The sequence below is a fragment of the Felis catus genome, chromosome B4, assembly GCF_018350175.1.
Source record: "Felis catus isolate Fca126 chromosome B4, F.catus_Fca126_mat1.0, whole genome shotgun sequence".
Taxonomy (NCBI): Eukaryota; Metazoa; Chordata; class Mammalia; order Carnivora; family Felidae; genus Felis; species Felis catus.
The window spans coordinates 67,382,964-67,400,400 of record NC_058374.1 but is presented as its reverse complement, the minus strand read 5'-3'; the positions used below and the strand labels follow the sequence as shown (position 1 = coordinate 67,400,400).

At 37.8% G+C, this 17,437-nt stretch overlaps 1 protein-coding gene across 1 annotated transcript in view; it reads left to right on the top strand.

Moving 5' to 3' along the window:
* The window catches only part of SLC2A13 (solute carrier family 2 member 13), a 385,620-nt gene extending 368,712 nt beyond the window's left edge, over window positions 1–16,908 (top strand). Inside the window, exon 10 of the mRNA XM_023256944.2 lies at window positions 11,754–16,908. Within this exon, the coding sequence (XP_023112712.1) occupies window positions 11,754–11,980 (227 nt within the window). The 3' untranslated portion in view covers window positions 11,981–16,908. The remainder of the gene's footprint in view (window positions 1–11,753) is intronic.
* The last annotated feature ends 529 nt before the right edge of the window (window positions 16,909–17,437 follow it).

The following is a 17,437-nucleotide window of genomic DNA, read 5'->3' as shown; positions in this document are numbered from 1 at the left end:
GAAGAAACATAAATAACAGAAGATGGTAGAAATGATGCAGGCAGGGAATCTAAGGGGTAATGTTGAAGATATCTCATGATGGAGACAGTCATGTCCAGGTAGCTCCCCCAAAGGCCGTGCTGCGATGTATGCCTTCCACTAGATTATCTATGCTGTTCAGGCCACGGCGTGGTAATTTCACTGTCGGCCTGGACCAGCACTTACTACTACCAAAAGCATAAACCTGACAGAGGTGTTTATGTGAAAATGTGTGGACCATAACTCAAAACAAAATTAGGACGTGGCCGAGTCAGGAAAAAGGCTTTGGGAAGCTACTTCAAGTCCATTTTTTGTTTGTTTGTTTGTTTTGGTTTGGTTTGTTTTGTTTTTATATGAAATTTATTGACAAATTGGTTTCCATACAACACCCAGTGCTCATCCCAAAAGGTGCCCTCCTCAATACCCATCACCCACCCTCTCCTCCCTCCCACCCCCCATCAACCCTCAGTTTGTTCTCAGTTTTTAACAGTCTCTTATGCTTTGGCTCTCTCCCACTCTAACCTCTTTTTTTTTTTTCCCTTCCCCTCCCCCATGGGTTCCTGTTAAGTTTCTCAGGATCCACATAAGAGTGAAACCATATGGTATCTGTCTTTCTCTGTATGGCTTATTTCACTTAGCATCACACTCTCCAGTTCCATCCACGTTGCTACAAAAGGCCATATTTCATTTTTTCTCATTGCCACGTAATATTCCATTGTGTATATAAACCACAATTTCTTTATCCATTCATCAGTTGATGGACATTTAGGCTCTTTCCATAATTTGGCTATTGTTGAGAGTGCTGCTATGAACATTGGGGTACAAGTGGCCCTATGCATCAGTACTCCTGTATCCCTTGGATAAATTCCTAGCAGTGCTATTGCTGGGTCATAGGGTAGGTCTATTTTTAATTTTCTGAGGAACCTCCACACTGCTTTCCAGAGCGGCTGCACCAATTTGCATTCCCACCAACAGTGCAAGAGGGTTCCCGTTTCTCCACATCCTCTCCAGCATCTATAGTCTCCTGATTTGTTCATTTTGGCCACTCTGACTGGTGTGAGGTGATACCTGAGTGTGGTTTTGATTTGTATTTCCCTGATAAGGAGCGACGCTGAACATCTTTTCATGTGCCTGTTGGCCATCCGGATGTCTTCTTTAGAGAAGTGTCTATTCATGTTTTCTGCCCATTTCTTCACTGGGTTATTTGTTTTCGGGTGTGGAGTTTGGTGAGCTCTTTATAGATTTTGGATACTAGCCCTTTGTCCGATATGTCATTTGCGAATATCTTTTCCCATTCCGTTGGTTGCCTTTTAGTTTTGTTGGTTGTTTCCTTTGCTGTGCAGAAGCTTTTTATCTTCATTAGGTCCCAGTAATTCACTTTTGCTTTTAATTCCCTTGCCTTTGGGGATGTGTCGAGTAAGAGATTGCTACGGCTGAGGTCAGAGAGGTCTTTTCCTGCTTTCTCCTCTAAGGTTTTGATGGTTTCCTGTCTCACATTCAGGTCCTTTATCCATTTTGAGTTTATTTTTGTGAATGGTGTGAGAAATTGGTCTAGTTTCAATCTTCTGCATGTTGCTGTCCAGTTCTCCCAGCACCATTTGTTAAAGAGACTGTCTTTTTTCCATTGGATGTTCTTTCCTGCTTTGTCAAAGATGAGTTGGCCATATGTTTGTGGGTCTAGTTCTGGGGTTTCTATTCTATTCCATTGGTCTATGTGTCTGTTTCTGTGCCAATACCATGCCTTGATGATGACAGCTTTGTAGTAGAGGCTAAAGTCTGGGATTGTGATGCCTCCTGCTTTGGTCTTCTTCTTCAAAATTCCTTTGGCTATTCGGGGCCTTTTGTGGTTCCATATGAATTTTAGGATTGCTTGTTCTAGTTTCGAGAAGAATGCTGGTGCAATTTCGATTGGGATTGCATTGAATGTGTAGATAGCTTTGGGTAGTATTGACATTTTGACAATATTTATTTTTCCAATCCATGAGCAGGGAATGTCTTTCCATTTCTTTAAATCTTCTTCAATTTCCTTCATAAGCTTTCTATAGTTTTCAGCATACAGATCCTTTACATCTTTGGTTAGATTTATTCCTAGGTATTTTATGCTTCTTGGTACAATTGTGAATGGGATCAGTTTCTTTATTTGTCTTTCTGTTGCTTCATTGTTAGTGTATAAGAATGCAACTGATTTCTGTACATTGATTTTGTATCCTGCAACTTTGCTGAATTCATGTATCAGTTCTAGCAGACTTTTGGTGGAGTCTATCGGATTTTCCATGTATAATATCATGTCATCTGCAAAAAGCGAAAGCTTGACTTCATCTTTGCCAATTTTGATGCCTTTGATTTCCTTTTGTTGTCTGAGTGCTGATGCTAGAACTTCCAGCACTATGTTAAACAACAGCAGTGAGAGTGGGCATCCTTGTCGTGTTCCTGATCTCAGGGAAAAAGCTCTCAGTTTTTCCCTGTTGAGGATGATGTTAGCTGTGGGCTTTTCATAAATGGCTCTTATGATCTTTAAGTATGTTCCTTCTATCCCGACTTTCTCAAGGGTTTTTATTAAGAAGGGGTGCTGGATTTTGTCAAAGGCCTTTTCTGCATCGATTGACAGGATCATATGGTTCTTCTCTTTTTTTTTGTTAATGTGATGTATCACGTTGATTGATTTGTGAATGTTGAACCAGCCCTGCATCCCAGGAATGAATCCCACTTGATCATGGTGAATAATTCTTTTTATATGCCGTTGAATTCGATTTGCTAGTATCTTATTGAGAATTTTTGCATCCGTATTCATCAGGGATATTGGCCTGTAGTTCTCTTTTTTTACTGGGTCTCTGTCTGGTTTAGGAATCAAAGTAATACTGGCTTCATAGAATGAGTCTGGAAGTTTTCCTTCCCTTTCTATTTCTTGGAATACCTTGAGAAGGATAGGTATTATCTCTGCTTTAAACGTCTGGTAGAACTCCCCTGGGAAGCCATCTGGTCCTGGACTCTTATTTGTTGGGAGATTTTTGATAACCGATTCAATTTCTTCGCTGGTTATGGGTCTGTTCAAGCTTTCTATTTCCTCCTGATTGAGTTTTGGAAGAGTGTGAGTGTTCAGGAATTTGTCCATTTCTTCCAGGTTGTCCAATTTGTTGGCATATAATTTTTCATAGTATTCCCTGATAATTATTTGTATCTCTGAGGGATTGGTTGTAATAATTCCATTTTCATTCATGATTTTATCTATTTGGGTCATCTCCCTTTTCTTTTTGAGAAGCCTGGCTAGAGGTTTGTCAATTTTGTTTATTTTTTCAAAAAACCAACTCTTGGTTTCGTTGATCTGCTCTACAGTTTTTTTTAGATTCTATATTGTTTATTTCTGCTCTGCTCTTTATTATTTCTCTTCTTCTGCTGGGTTTAGGCTGCCTTTGCTGTTCTGCTTCTAGTTCCTTTAGGTGTGCTGTTAGATTTTGTATTTGGGATTTTTCTTGTTTCTTGAGATAGGTCTGGATTGCAATGTATTTTCCTCTCAGGACTGCCTTCGCTGCGTCCCAAAGCATTTGGATTGTTGTATTTTCATTTTCGTTTGTTTCCATATATTTTTTAATTTCTTCTCTAATTGCCTGGTTGACCCACTCATTCGTTAGTAGGGTGTTCTTTAACCTCCATGCCTTTGGAGGTTTTCCAGACTTTTTTCTGTGGTTGATTTCAAGCTTCATAGCATTGTGGTCTGAAAGTATGCATGGTATAATTTCAATTCTTGTAAACTTATGAAGGGCTGTTTTGTGACCCAGTATATGATCTATCTTGGAGAATGTTCCATGTGCACTCGAGAAGAAAGTATATTCTGTTGCTTTGTGATACAGAGTTCTAAATATATCTGTCAAGTCCATCTGATCCAATGTCTCCTTCAGGGCCCTTGTTTCTTTATTGACCGTGTGTCTCGATGATCTATCCATTTCTGTAAGTGGGGTGTTAAAGTCCCCTGCAATTACCACATTCTTATCAATAAGGTTGCTTATGTTTGTGAGTAATTGTTTTATATATTTGGGGGCTCCGGTATTCGGCGCATAGACATTTATAATTGTTAGCTCTTCCTGATGGATAGACCCTGTAACTATTATATAATGTCCTTCTTCATCTCTTGTTACAGCCTTTAATTTAAAGTCTAGTTTGTCTGATATAAGTATGGCTACTCCAGCTTTCTTTTGGCTTCCAGTCGCATGATAAATAGTTCTCCATCCCCTCACTCTCAATCTAAAGGTGTCCTCAGGTCTAAAATGAGTCTCTTGTAGACAGCAAATAGATGGGTCTTGTTTTTTTATCCATTCTGATACCCTATGTCTTTTGGTTGGCGCATTTAATCCATTTACATTCAGTGTTATTATAGAAAGATACGGGTTGAGAGTCATTGTGATGTCTGTATGTTTTATGCTTGTAGTGATGCCTCTGGGACTTTGTCTCACAGGGTCCCCCTTAGGATCTCTTGTAGGGCTGGTTTAGTGGTGACAAATTCCTTCAGTTTTTGTTTGTTTGGGAAGACCTTTATCTCTCCTTCTATTCTAAATGACAGACTTGCTGGATAAAGGATTCTCGGCTGCATATTTTTTCTGTCTAGCACCCTGAAAATCTCGTGCCAATTCTTTCTGGCCTGCCAAGTTTCAAAAGAGAGATCAGTCACGAGACTTATAGGTCTCCCTTTATATGTGAGGGCACGTTTACCCCTTGCTGCTTTCAGAATTTTCTCTTTATCCTTGTATTTTGCCAGTTTCACTATGATATGTCGTGCAGAAGATCGATTCAAGTTACGTCTGAAGGGAGTTCTCTGTGCCTCTTGGATTTCAATGCCTTTTTCCTTCCCCAGGTCAGGGAAGTTCTCAGCTATTATTTCTTCAAGTACCCCTTCAGCACCTTTCCCTCTCTCTTCCTCCTCTGGGATACCAATTATGCGTATATTATTTCTTTTTTTAATGTATCACTTAGTTCTCTAATTTTCCCCTCATACTCCTGGATTTTTTTCTCTCTTTTTCTCAGCTTCCTCTTTTTCCATAACTTTATCTTCTAGTTCACCTATTCTCTCCTCTGCCTCTTCAAGCCGAGCTGTGGTGGTTTCCATTTTGTTATGCATTTCGTTTAAAACGTTTTTCAGCTCCTTGTGACTGCTCCTTAGTCCCTTGATCTCTGTAGCAAGAGATTCTCTGCTGTCCTGTATACTGTTTTCAAGCCCAGCGATTCATTTTATGACTATTATTCTAAATTCACTTTCTGTTATATTATTTAAATCCTTTTTGATCAGCTCATTAGCTGTTGTTATTTCCTGGAGATTCTTCTGAGGGGAATTCTTCCGCTTGGTCATTTTGGATAGTCCCTGGCGTGGTGAGGACCTGCAGGGCCCTTCCCCTGTGCTGTGGTGTATAACTGGAGTTGGTGGGCGGGGCCGCAGTCAGACCTGATGTCTGCCCCCAGCCCATGGCTGGGGCCACAGTCAGACTGGTGTGTGCCTTCTCTTCCCCTCTCCTAGGGGCGGGATTCACTGTGGGGTGGTGTGGCCCGTCTGGGCTACTTGCACACTGCCAGGCTTGTGATGCTGGGGATCTGGCGTATTAGCTGGGGTGGGTAGGCAAGGTGCACAGGGGCAGGAGGGGCCGGCTTAGATCGCTTCTCCTTAGGTGATCCTCTTCAGGAGGGGCCCTGTGGCAGCGGGAGGGAGTCAGACCCGCTGCCGGAGGTTTGGCTCCGCAGAAGCACAGAGTTGGGTGTTTGCGCGGAGCGAGCAAGTTCCCTGGCAGGAACTGGTTCTCTTTGGGATTTTGGCTGGGGGATGGGCGGGGGAGATGGCGCTGGCGAGCGCCTTTGTTCCCCACCAAACTGAGCTCTGTCCTCAGGGGGCTCAGCAGCTCTCCCTCCCTTTGTCCTCCAACCTTCCCGCTTTCTGAGCAGAGCTGTTAACTTATGACCTCCCAGACGCTAAGTCGTGCTTGTTGTGGGAACACAGTCCGTCAGGCCCCTCCGCTTTTGCAAGCCAGACTCGGGGGCTCTGCTTGGCCAGCGAGCCGCCCCTCCGCCCCGGGTCCCTCCCGCCAGTCCGTGGAGCGCGCACTGCCTCGCCGCCCTTTCTACCCTCTTCCGTGGGCCTCTCGTCTGCGTTTGGCTCCAGCGACTCCGTTCTGCTAATCCTCTGGCGGTTTTCTGGGTTATTTAGGCAGGTGTAGGTGGAATCTAAGTGATCAGCAGGACGTGCGGTGAGCCCAGCGTCCTCCTAAGCCGCCATCTTGCCTCAAGTCCATTTTTAACTAAAGTGAAAAGATTTTCTCTTTAGCAAGAGAATTTCTTCACTGTCTATGAGCCAATAGTTTGTAATTGGATTCTAAATGATGGACTATCCCAAGATAGTCCCTGTAAGTCTCTGTATGTATATGGAGTGTCTGTTGCTTAGACCATTCTCTGACCCCTTCCCCATCATTCACCCCACCCCATCCCACGCTCTGGGCATGTACATTCCTTTTTGCAAGAACAGACACACACACATCCCACAGTTGGACCATAAATCACTGGAGCTTTGGCCAGGACTTAGAACTGGTTTGCCATTATGTTCCCAGTATCTTCCAGGGCCTCCTTTTCACTTGATAAGCCCTCAGAAGTGTTTGTCAAATTAATAAATACACAGATGAATTTTGAATATGAGGAAACATACAAATCTATTCTTCCTGTCTCCTGAACATACTGTATTAGTATTAGCTCCTATTATCTTTATAAAACTCTTGTCTCTCCCAGTGAACATTTAGAAATTTAGAAACATTAAAAAAGGAAATGCATTGGCATTTTAAAATGGATATACATATTTCATATATTCAATTTTATCCCATTGGGAATTAAAGTTTTTTATATAAATTCAGAAACTTATCTTTCTGACACTATAGGTATTTATACAATAAATATTTACCCATATTTGCTAGTTCTTGAGAATGCTTAATTTTTTTGTTTGTTTTAGGGAATTCTTAAAGACCTAAATATAGGCTAATATCCCAAGGAAGTATTTTTGTTTGTTTATTTTTGAGAGAGAGAGAGGGAAACAGAGGATCCGAAGTGGGCTCTGTGCTGACCACAGAGAGCCCGATGTGGGACTCAAGCTCATGAGCCCGCAAGTTCATGACCTGAGCCAAAGTTGGTCACTTAGCCAACTGAACCACGCAGGAAGGCACCCCACGGAAGTATTCTTTTTATTAAGTTGTAGACCAAATACTAAAAGTCTACATGGCAAGACTTTTGTTAGCAAAGCTCCTCCTTCAGTTTATGCAGCCTCAACAACAGGAGGCAACAGAAATAAAATTTAAATAGGGCATACACAGCCATGGCTCTTTCAGAAATATTCAGTTAGAACCAATTGGCAGTTGCCAGAGGGGAAGGAGGGTGAGGGTTGGGCAAATATGGGTGAAGGGTGGTAGGAGGTACAGGCTTCCAGTTACAGAATGAGTGAGCCATGGAGATGAAGAGTACAGCACAGGGCACATGGTCAATGGTATTGTAATAGTGATACGTGGTGACAGATGGTAGCTACACGTGTGAGTATGGCATAATGTACATAGTTGTCTAATCAGTATGCTGTACACCGGAAGCTAATGTGAATTGTGTCAACCCTACTTCCATTTGAATATATACAGTTTATATTGTATTATATATATATGGCTTATATATAATAAAATATATATATTGTTTATATATATAGTTAGAAGTTTTTGCTTTGCATTAAGCCAGGCTTCTAGTATGTCAACACACTGGTCCATTAAGTCTACTGCTTGCTAAGTTTTTTCTCTGTCTTTGGACCTAAATTTTAATCTACATGTTACTGATTTATGTAAGACACATGTTTCTATAGATGATTTAACAAACATACTCCATAACAATGTATTTCTCTTTAAATTTCCATGTCTTCTTTTATTGCCTCCTTTCTTATTTCATAAAACCTCAAATTTTGGTTTTTTCCTGAACTATAATGCTTAGACAAGTCTGCCTTGGCCCCCATTCAGTAACGTTTATTACTAAAAATTATCATTAAAATGTCAGGACTATACCATTTTATGTATAGCACTTGTGACTACTAAATACTAAACCTACTAAATAGATTCTTTGAAAAGCATTGTATCAAATTTCCTGTACTGAGGTACTGAAATTCAGTCAGACATGGTCTTTGATTCCTCATCCTGTATAATTCAATTAAATATTTGTTTAAATCTGAAACTTCATATAGGATTCTTAATAAGATTGATTTCCTTCAGAATAAAACTGAGGAATATCTGCACTTAACAATCCTGACAGACTCATTACAGATTTTTGGGTTTTTTTCCTACTTGCATTCCAAGGAGAAATAAGAAAATGAGTCACATAACTGACTTGGCCATTATTTGGAGGAGGCCACAGCCTTCCTGGCTGGCCCATGCCTCTGGGGCTTAACCATAGGTCTCACCACTTGGGCAGTTTTCGTATTGCCTGCTTTAGATTCTTCAGATTCTGTAAAAGGATCTTGTATTTTATCTTTTGTTTGGTTGGTTTTTTTTTTTTTTTTTGAGAAAGAGAGAAACAGATCATGGGGAGGGGAGGGGCAGAGCGGGCTGCAGGCTCTGAGCTATCATCACAGAGCCCTGCGGGGGTCTCAAACGCACAAACCGTGAGAGCATGACCTGAGCCTAAGCCAGACGCTCAACCAACTAAGCCACCCAAGCGCCCCAAGGGTCTTTCATTTTAGTGGAATTTCTTTGATGTTATTTGGATGGGGAATCTGGGTCACAAGCAAGAAACTATATGGCCTTTAAGAATCTTCCTATTCCATCTAATTGTTTTTAACCATAATGGTGGAGCACTGACAGATTTGATTTATTTCTATTCATGCCACTGTTGCTAAATTGCGAAACATGATGAATGTTTCCTCAACATTATATTTTATAAAGCCAAACGTAGTTTGCTCTGTTAGAGATTCTGGAGTTTAGCAGCCTGATTTAGTCTAAAATGTTTTACCATCTGCACTTATTTTTTCTGTATTGTCATCATGATTACCATCCTTTCTTTGTCCCTCCCTGCTAACGATTCCATTTCTCTTCCACCACAAGTTTTACTTATCTGTAATCAAACACAGGACCTCATCTGCTTTTTTTTTTTCCTCCGAAACCCAGCATCATCCAAGAGCTAGCTTTTCAGCATCACCCTTTTCATGAAAACATTCCCAGTTTTTAAGTCCTACTAATCTTGTTCTATTCTATCTCTAATAGCAACCCTTCTTCCATAGTCATTTAGATGCATTTGGTAATGCTACCACTTTTTTTTGGCAGCTAACCTCCAGAATTCTAGTAGGCATGTAACATACATTTTTTTCTGTTCTTTGCAGTTTGGCAGGGCAGCAGTTTTTTCCCCATTAGACAGATGAGGAAAGCAGGGTCAAGAGAATTTAAGAAACTGCCCCAGGAGTCTGCCTGCATCACTTTGTGACTTTCAGATCCACACTGTCTACAGAGCCACGGAACCTTCCTGTCACTGTAGCACTCAGCCATGCATCCCAGATGACCTAGTAGTATTTTCTGATTATTTACTAAGTATAAGACATAAAAAATACATATACGCTTGTATGGAATGTTTAACATGAATCAAACAAATGAAATAAAGGACGCCTGTATTTGTGCTTTTAAACAAAGAGCATTTCTCTTACACAAGTCCAGCTCCTTGACTTAATCTAGCAAACTATGCCATGATTTAGTCAACCCTTTCGCATTTTTTCTAAATCTTGTAATTTACCTCTTTTCCCCTGAAGTTCTCTCATGACTCCTCGTCCCACCAAGCAGATTCTTTCAGGTGGACAATTCAGCAGCATTTTTCTTCCAGTTTTCCTTGAACCTTCCCAAGAATGTTTCTGTATTTATTCCTGGAATGGTTACTTATGTCTTTTAAAAAGTAGTCTTCATAATGTCTTTCCCATTCTGTAAGGATTCATCAGAAAGGGAAAATATTATTCAGTTCTTTAACTGCTTGCTACGCTATTTTGCTTACAGCTTGATTTTGAAATATGTCTTTGTCTAGTTTAGCCCTTTGTTTCAGATCTGCTTGCAGTCAACAAGAGCACATTTATTTCTAGATGCTCCATTGTGTCAGGCACCATATTAAGCATTGGGAACCCAAATACAAACAAGCCGTAGACTCAGTCCTTAAGGAGACCAGTTTTGACACTGAAACAGGAGAGCACATCTCCCTCTCAAGCATCTCATAACCATCTCTCCTATGCCTGCTCCTGATTGGGGTTGTAAAATTTATAGAATTGTAAACTAAAATAGGAGCTGAGTGGAGCACCTAACCTAGATGGCTCAGTCGGTTGAGCATCTGACTTTGGCTCGGGTCATGATCTCAACAGTTTGTGAGTTCAAGCCCCACTGCTGTCCAGTGCAGAGATCCTCTGTCCCCCTCTCTCTGCCCCCCCCCCTCTTTTTCTCTCTCAAAAATAAATAAATATATAAAATAGCTGAGAAACCATCTTTTTTTTTTTTTTTTACTTGATACGGAAACTGAGGCACAGAGAGGAGGTTAAATGACTGGAAGTCACACAACAAGATTTAAACCTAGATTTTCCAACTCCCAATCTGATATCCTTTCTGCCATTTGTCACATTAGTTTATCATCTTCCATTACCAGGATGATCTCAATTGAACACCTTAAATTAGGCAGGAACTCCACTGTGGTAAGGTTCTTATATTTAAATTGAGAATTATATAAGAAAGACCATCTTGGAAATATGTAGAGAGTATACACAAGTCACATATGTCGCATCCATCTAGACTTGCTGTATTTACACTTAGAATTGTAACACAACCAGGTACTATTTAGGTCTTTGTGTTTATACTGCATTGGCATGCATAGTCTTAGGGGAAAGCAGAATTCTCTGATCTCATGGAACTTATATTCTAGTTGGGGAAAACAAAACAAATTAGTAAGCTTTATAGTATGCCAGATGGTGAGAAGTGCTATGGACCAAAACAAGTGGACCTTGGTGGTCTAAGAGAAGGAACAAGGGGACTAGGTAAGAGACCACTGTGATAGTGCAGATGAGAAGATTGCCTTTAGATCAGAGATACCAGTGGAATGGCGAGAAGTGGTCATATTTGGATTGTATTTTGAAGGTAGATCCAACAGAATTTCCTAACAGATTGGATGTTGGTTGCGAGGGTAAGGAAACAGTCAAGGTTGACTTCTCAACTTTGGGCATGAGAGATTGGAAAGATAAGTTGCCATGTACTCCACTGAATCATGAACTCAGAAGTGGCATCATGTATGTGATTCTAGAAGTACAAGATAAATGAGAAAGAGATTGTTCCCTCAAAGTGCCTCCATTCTAGTAGACAAGACAGACGCAAATGCATGCACATAATACTTCTTGGTTGTTATGACGGTGGCTTCAGCAAAGTGCTGTAAAAGTACACAGGAGAGAGAACAGTGATCTCTAGCCAAGGAAGTGAAGAAAGACTTCAAAGCAGAAGTTACATCTGAACTCAGTTTATCATTCTTCTTGAGTTGGGCATTGTATAACTTGAGCTTAGAAAGATAAATTGTATTATGTTCATAGAGCTAGAATAGTAAGAGTAAAGCAGGCCAGTAGTTATTTTTTGCCTCCATGTAAGACCACAGTTATGTATGATTGACCAGAAGGAAAAATCAAAATCAAGTACACTTTCCAACCTAGGACTATTCATATACATACGTATTATTTTCCATTGCAGGAGCCTTCTTCCTCTATGCTGGATTCGCTGCTGTGGGACTCCTTTTCATCTATGGCTGTCTTCCTGAGACCAAAGGGAAAAAATTAGAGGAAATTGAATCACTCTTTGACAACAGGTTATGTACATGTGGCGCTTCAGATTCTGATGAAGGGAGATATATTGAATATATTCGGGTGAAGGGAAGTAACTATCATCTTTCTGACAACGATGCTTCTGATGTGGAATAATTTTCAGCTGCTGAAATATTTAGGTATTTAAACAGACTTGGGGAACAAAAGCAGCAATTGGTGACCTCACTGCCCTGCTTTTAATCTGGTTCTTTCCAGTCTAGTTTTGAATGACCTCATATTCTAGAATATTTGATTAGGAGGAAGATACAACCATGATGACATTTTTTTTTTCACAAGCAGAAATGTGAAACAATATTTAGAGATTTTAAATTAATAATTATTGAACAAATGTATGTAAATCCTTCCTGAGATAGTCTAAAATGAATATTGTATCCAGTGACTTCAGTGGTATCCTTTTTTCCTAAGACCATATATAATTATTAGTGGCAATAGAGTCAGTGCTAAACTAGCTGAATCGTATATGTATGATATACTTATGAAGAAGGATTCTGGGATATGATCCAAGGATGTTTTCTGTCAAAACATGGCCTGTTGGCCCTAAATTTCCCTAAGGACAAGTAGCTTATCTGTGATCAACTATTAGAAAGTAAATTCCATTTAAGCTTTCAGCAGATTCAAAAGTGCCTCCACAGAGGCATGGTTGTCCTTATCTCCTTTGGATTCCACATTTTGGTCTCTCTCTCCAAGTCAGATCTTGAGAGCTCTTGAGAAACTGACTCTGCACAGGACCTTTGGAACATTATGAAAAGCAGGTCTTTAAGGGTTTATTTTCATACGTATTTTTTTGCATCAGTGATAAGTATACATTTGCACAGATAAGCTGGCAAGTTTTGATAAGTATATTTTATTGCTAGAAAGTAAGAAAGAAAAAATTTTTATGGATCCCTGATCGAGTTAGTCACTTAAGTATGCACCTATAAACGCAAAACAGTGCCGTGTCTTCAAGTGTATTTCAGGGTTTCTGTTCATGCCAAAATCACCTGATACTCACCACGCCTTCACTCATCGACTCTAGAGCCCTACTATTTGTGCCTTCATTTTTGTTCTAAATAGCTGCTAGCAGACTATTTTCCCCTTTTAATCAAATAATTTCTGAAACAAAAAAGAAAGGAAGAAAATCAGTAACAGAGAATGCTGCTGTTATATTGATGTTTAAGTAAATAGTGGGACTTACGTTTTCCTTAACTTTTTATTAATTCTTCATAAGGGAATCATGACATTTCGTTACTTAATAGTACTTGTCTTTTTTTACTTTAAGAGCACAAATTTGTTTTTATTTTGCACACCCTTTTCTCATTTTCCCTGACAGTTTACCAAAAAAGAAAAGATACATAGATTTGTCTTTGGGTGTTTCCTTTTTCTCATACTTGGCTTGGATTCCTTTCCTTGTCTAAAAATTGAGATTTTCTTTTGGAACAGATTGATGTTTCTAATATAGCATACATTTCTGCAGTGTCTTTGCAAAGTGTTCATTGGTTCTTATGCTCATTTCATCAGTGATCCCTATTTTTTGTTCTTAAGAACTTCACAGGATATACAAAATTACTTGCTAGTTCCAGTGAAAATATGAATGAATCTTAAGTTTGAAGCATTTTAATATGGCTCTAAACATCTAATAAGGCACTCTTTGGACTGAAAAGATAGCTATCTCTAAATTCATTGTTTCTGCCAGTCTCCCAAAGGTGTTTGCTCTTCGCTGGAAGTCTGGCTTATTCCTGTCACTATTATCAAAACTGAAAATGTAGCCAAGGAGGTTTATTCTCTTAGCCACCAGGGGTATGATAAGCGTGCTTTTAAAATGTCACTTTACTGGCCTAAAAAATCCTTCAGCCAAAAAAAAAAAAAAAAAAGCTCCCTTTGATCATTTCATACAATAAAAAAATTTATTTTAGAGAGTTTTTTTCCCTGAATTAGGTGCTTTGACAATGGATTTCTAAGGGGATACTAGTATTGATTTTTCCCCCAGAAAAGCAGATGTGATTTAATAGAAAAAGTTATTCATATTTCTTATCCCATAAGAAATTTCTTATCTGTGTAATACTTCACACAGGGAAAGTGAAATGGAAAATGAGCTATTATGTGGCAAAATCAGAATATGGGGAGAAAAAGCATTTGGACCAATTAAAGTGCTCTCTAAAAATGTATTTTTCTGATTTATCCAAATAATTGCCTCAATTCTTCTCTTTATTGTATACATAGCCTTAATTATATGCTTATATACTCAGCTGGGCTGAATGCACAGTAACCTTATTATTAAAGGAGCGACTGGACTTTTATTATCTCCTAATGCAGAACATGGCCTGTTCTCCCTGATGTAAGCAAATGGCACTTTGAACTTTATATCCATAAATGCACATAAAAACAGGGAAAATTAGCCACAGTCCTCCTCCCCTAGTCTCCTCAAACTCTCCTTTAAAGAACTATTTGTTATTTATATAGTGATAAAGACAGTATTCCATATCTTGGAAGTATAAGACAGAATGGCATAGTATAAAGATTATTTATAATTTTTTTAAAAACAACTACTTAAAAAGAAACCTTATACAACTAGGGTGTTGTTTTTAGATTCAGTGAACATTTATAGTATATTAAAAATTAAGTATTTGAACTTTTCAGGTTTTTTTATATTATGTACCTTTTAAGTTCCTAGCATCTTTGGCTACCACTATCAACTTGAAAACATTACGTTTGAAATATCATCAAATATATATATTTTTAGGACAATTTATATATGGTATGATTTGACCTACCGTATTAAAACAGACTGAGCATCATGCTTTTAACTGAAATTATAGGTGTCCTTCTAAGCATGCTGCAAATTCAATAGACATGTATTATGTTTCAGGAATACATTGCAGAGCAAGTCGTAACTCCTAGTTGAGGCTTAGCTTGGTGGCTGATGAGATCTGCTCTAAAGAGAATAGAACCCTCCATCTGCACCTGAACACAGGGACGAACATGAAGTCAGATAAATTGTAAAGATCTGGCATTAATAATTTTCTTCAATACAAACATTCTTAATAATTTTGACTGTCGCACCTTAGTCAGTAATTACCCAAAACATGATTTTTAATGTATTTGTAAAAGATCCAAATGAAAACTAAATTTTAAAGGTAATATTTTCATTTGAAATTTTGTTCCCAGCCATATGCAGTAATTAGTTCCCTGATGGAAAATACTATGATGGTAATGGCTATCATCAAGTGCTTTTTCATAATAATATTTTACCACTGAACTACATTTTCATGTAGAAGATTCTAAATATTATTTTTTAGGTTATTCACCCTAAAATGAGAATTCCACTAAAGAATTTAGAAGTTATTTACTATAGTTTCAAAATCCATTATCCAGAGGGAGAATGAACAGGAAAAATGTAACTGACAACCTACACTTTTGCTTTTTATTGGAAAGTAAAATTGATATGTATTACAATCCTAGATCCTTGGGGGAGAATATTCTACAAAATACTATCCATGTGTTCTCTAAGAAAGTCTCACAACTTAATGACACTAACCATTTATAAGTACTGTAATACAGTAAGGAGGAGTGGAAGGATTGTTTTATCTCATCAGCATAGTTCAGAACAATAAAATTATTGAGATGTTTTGTAATAATCAGATTTTTTTTAATCATTCTCCTGGTTATAAAATCTCAAATTACACTAGCACCTAAAAACCTGCATTTACACAGTTGTTGCAACAAGTTTTCAAGTACCAAATTTAGATCTTTTCCTAACTACAAATGAAAAAAAAAAAATATCAGGCCACTAGCAAAGAATTCATAACAATGTGCTTTATAGCAAAATGTATTAAATAGCGGGTAAAATTTATAGCTTATGTGTAGCTGCTGACAATAACAAGACTCAGAATTATTCTCTAGATTAATTTTAATGTCCTGTTTTCTGTCACTTTCTATCAATTTTCTTAGCCTCGTGTACAGTAATGTTAAGCTAATTTGATCAAGTGATCAGTGGTAGCAGTGTATCTGTTATCAGTACATTCCCTTCTTCTGGGTGAGAAATATTGCTATTTTCCACAAATAGCAATCATTTTAAAAACAACTAACTGCTACCAACTTTTACATTATCTTTTACATTATCTTTTAGAGAAGCAAATATTTGTGTGCCAATAATCATCGAAGAGATACTTTGTAAGTGTGCTAATGATGTTCAGAAGTACATGACAGCATTTTATCCTCATAACTTGCTTGTGAGTGAGTGTAAAACAATATAATTCCTATAAATCTTTACTTTGGATGTATAAAACAGTCTGTTGCACTGAGTGATTTGGTCTATGAAATGTTCAGTAACTACCTTCAGTTAGCAGTAATATTCAGATTTTTATTTCACACTCTTAAGTTCATGTGTTTGATTTCGTCATATCAGTATGAGAAAAAGGAATGCAGCTTCCAAGTACTTAAAAACCAATTTTTGTAAAGTTTTAAAATTTTAGTAAATTTAACATCATTCCATCTCATTTGAAGGTTAAAAAGATGAGACTTAACTCTAGCCAAAGTAGAAATTTATATTCTACATGTCCAAACTGGTTCCTAGCAGCTTTTGGACTATATCTTATTTGATGTTAGAGTATCTTTATTTGTAATAAATGTTCAAATTTCTATTTAGAAGCTCTAATGTACATCTAGATTAAATCAAAAGTTTTATGCTTTTAAAATATGTATTTCAAAATGTATATTTTAATTTGAGTGCATGTTATATAGTATTTAATACTTCACATGTCTTAGAAAATTCAGTATAAATATTTATTCTTACATATGTGACATATGGGATGTCTCAAAAATTATGAATATGTATCATTTCCTTCAAAGTCATTCTAACCTATAGCTGTATCAAAAGTATTGTATATTTTATGGAAATTTAGTGATGTATATGTAAATTTTTTAAGTTATTTTATCGAAGTTCAATCTTTACATAAAATTAAAATCTTTTTTTAAAAAAAGTGTCAGTGCCAGAACTGTAAATGAAAATAATCAAATAAAAGTTAAGACAATTCATTACTCATTTATCTCCCTTGCACTTTTGTATTTTCTTTAATTCTCTTCCTTGGATTTTAGGATCTAGACATAGCAAAGGCATCTACAAAGCTCCACATATTGAATAATACTTTTTTATCTCTTTTGATCATGGGTAAACTCGATCTTTAAAAAAATATTTTATAATACCTAAAATTTGTTCCAAGGAATAATTCTAAATAGTAAATATAAAATGTAAAACGAAGTGCTTAGGAGCCCTTGAAATATTATTTCTGTTTGTTGCTAAAACAAGTTGTAACATAAACCATTATGTCAGGTTGACAAAAATTGTATTTGCTCTGTATGTGAAAACAAAATACCTGCCGGGTGGCCTGATGACAGTTCCTTTTGGCACTGTATAGCTCTCCATTGCCATTTTTCCCCAACTGAAGCTTTAATTTTTTTTTTTTAAATAGTAAGAATTACCTATTATTTGATCTGGGCAGCTGTTAGAATTATCTCCATAGTTAGGGTGTGCCATCCTGAGCCCAACTATAGAAACAGCCTGAAGAGATCCCCTGA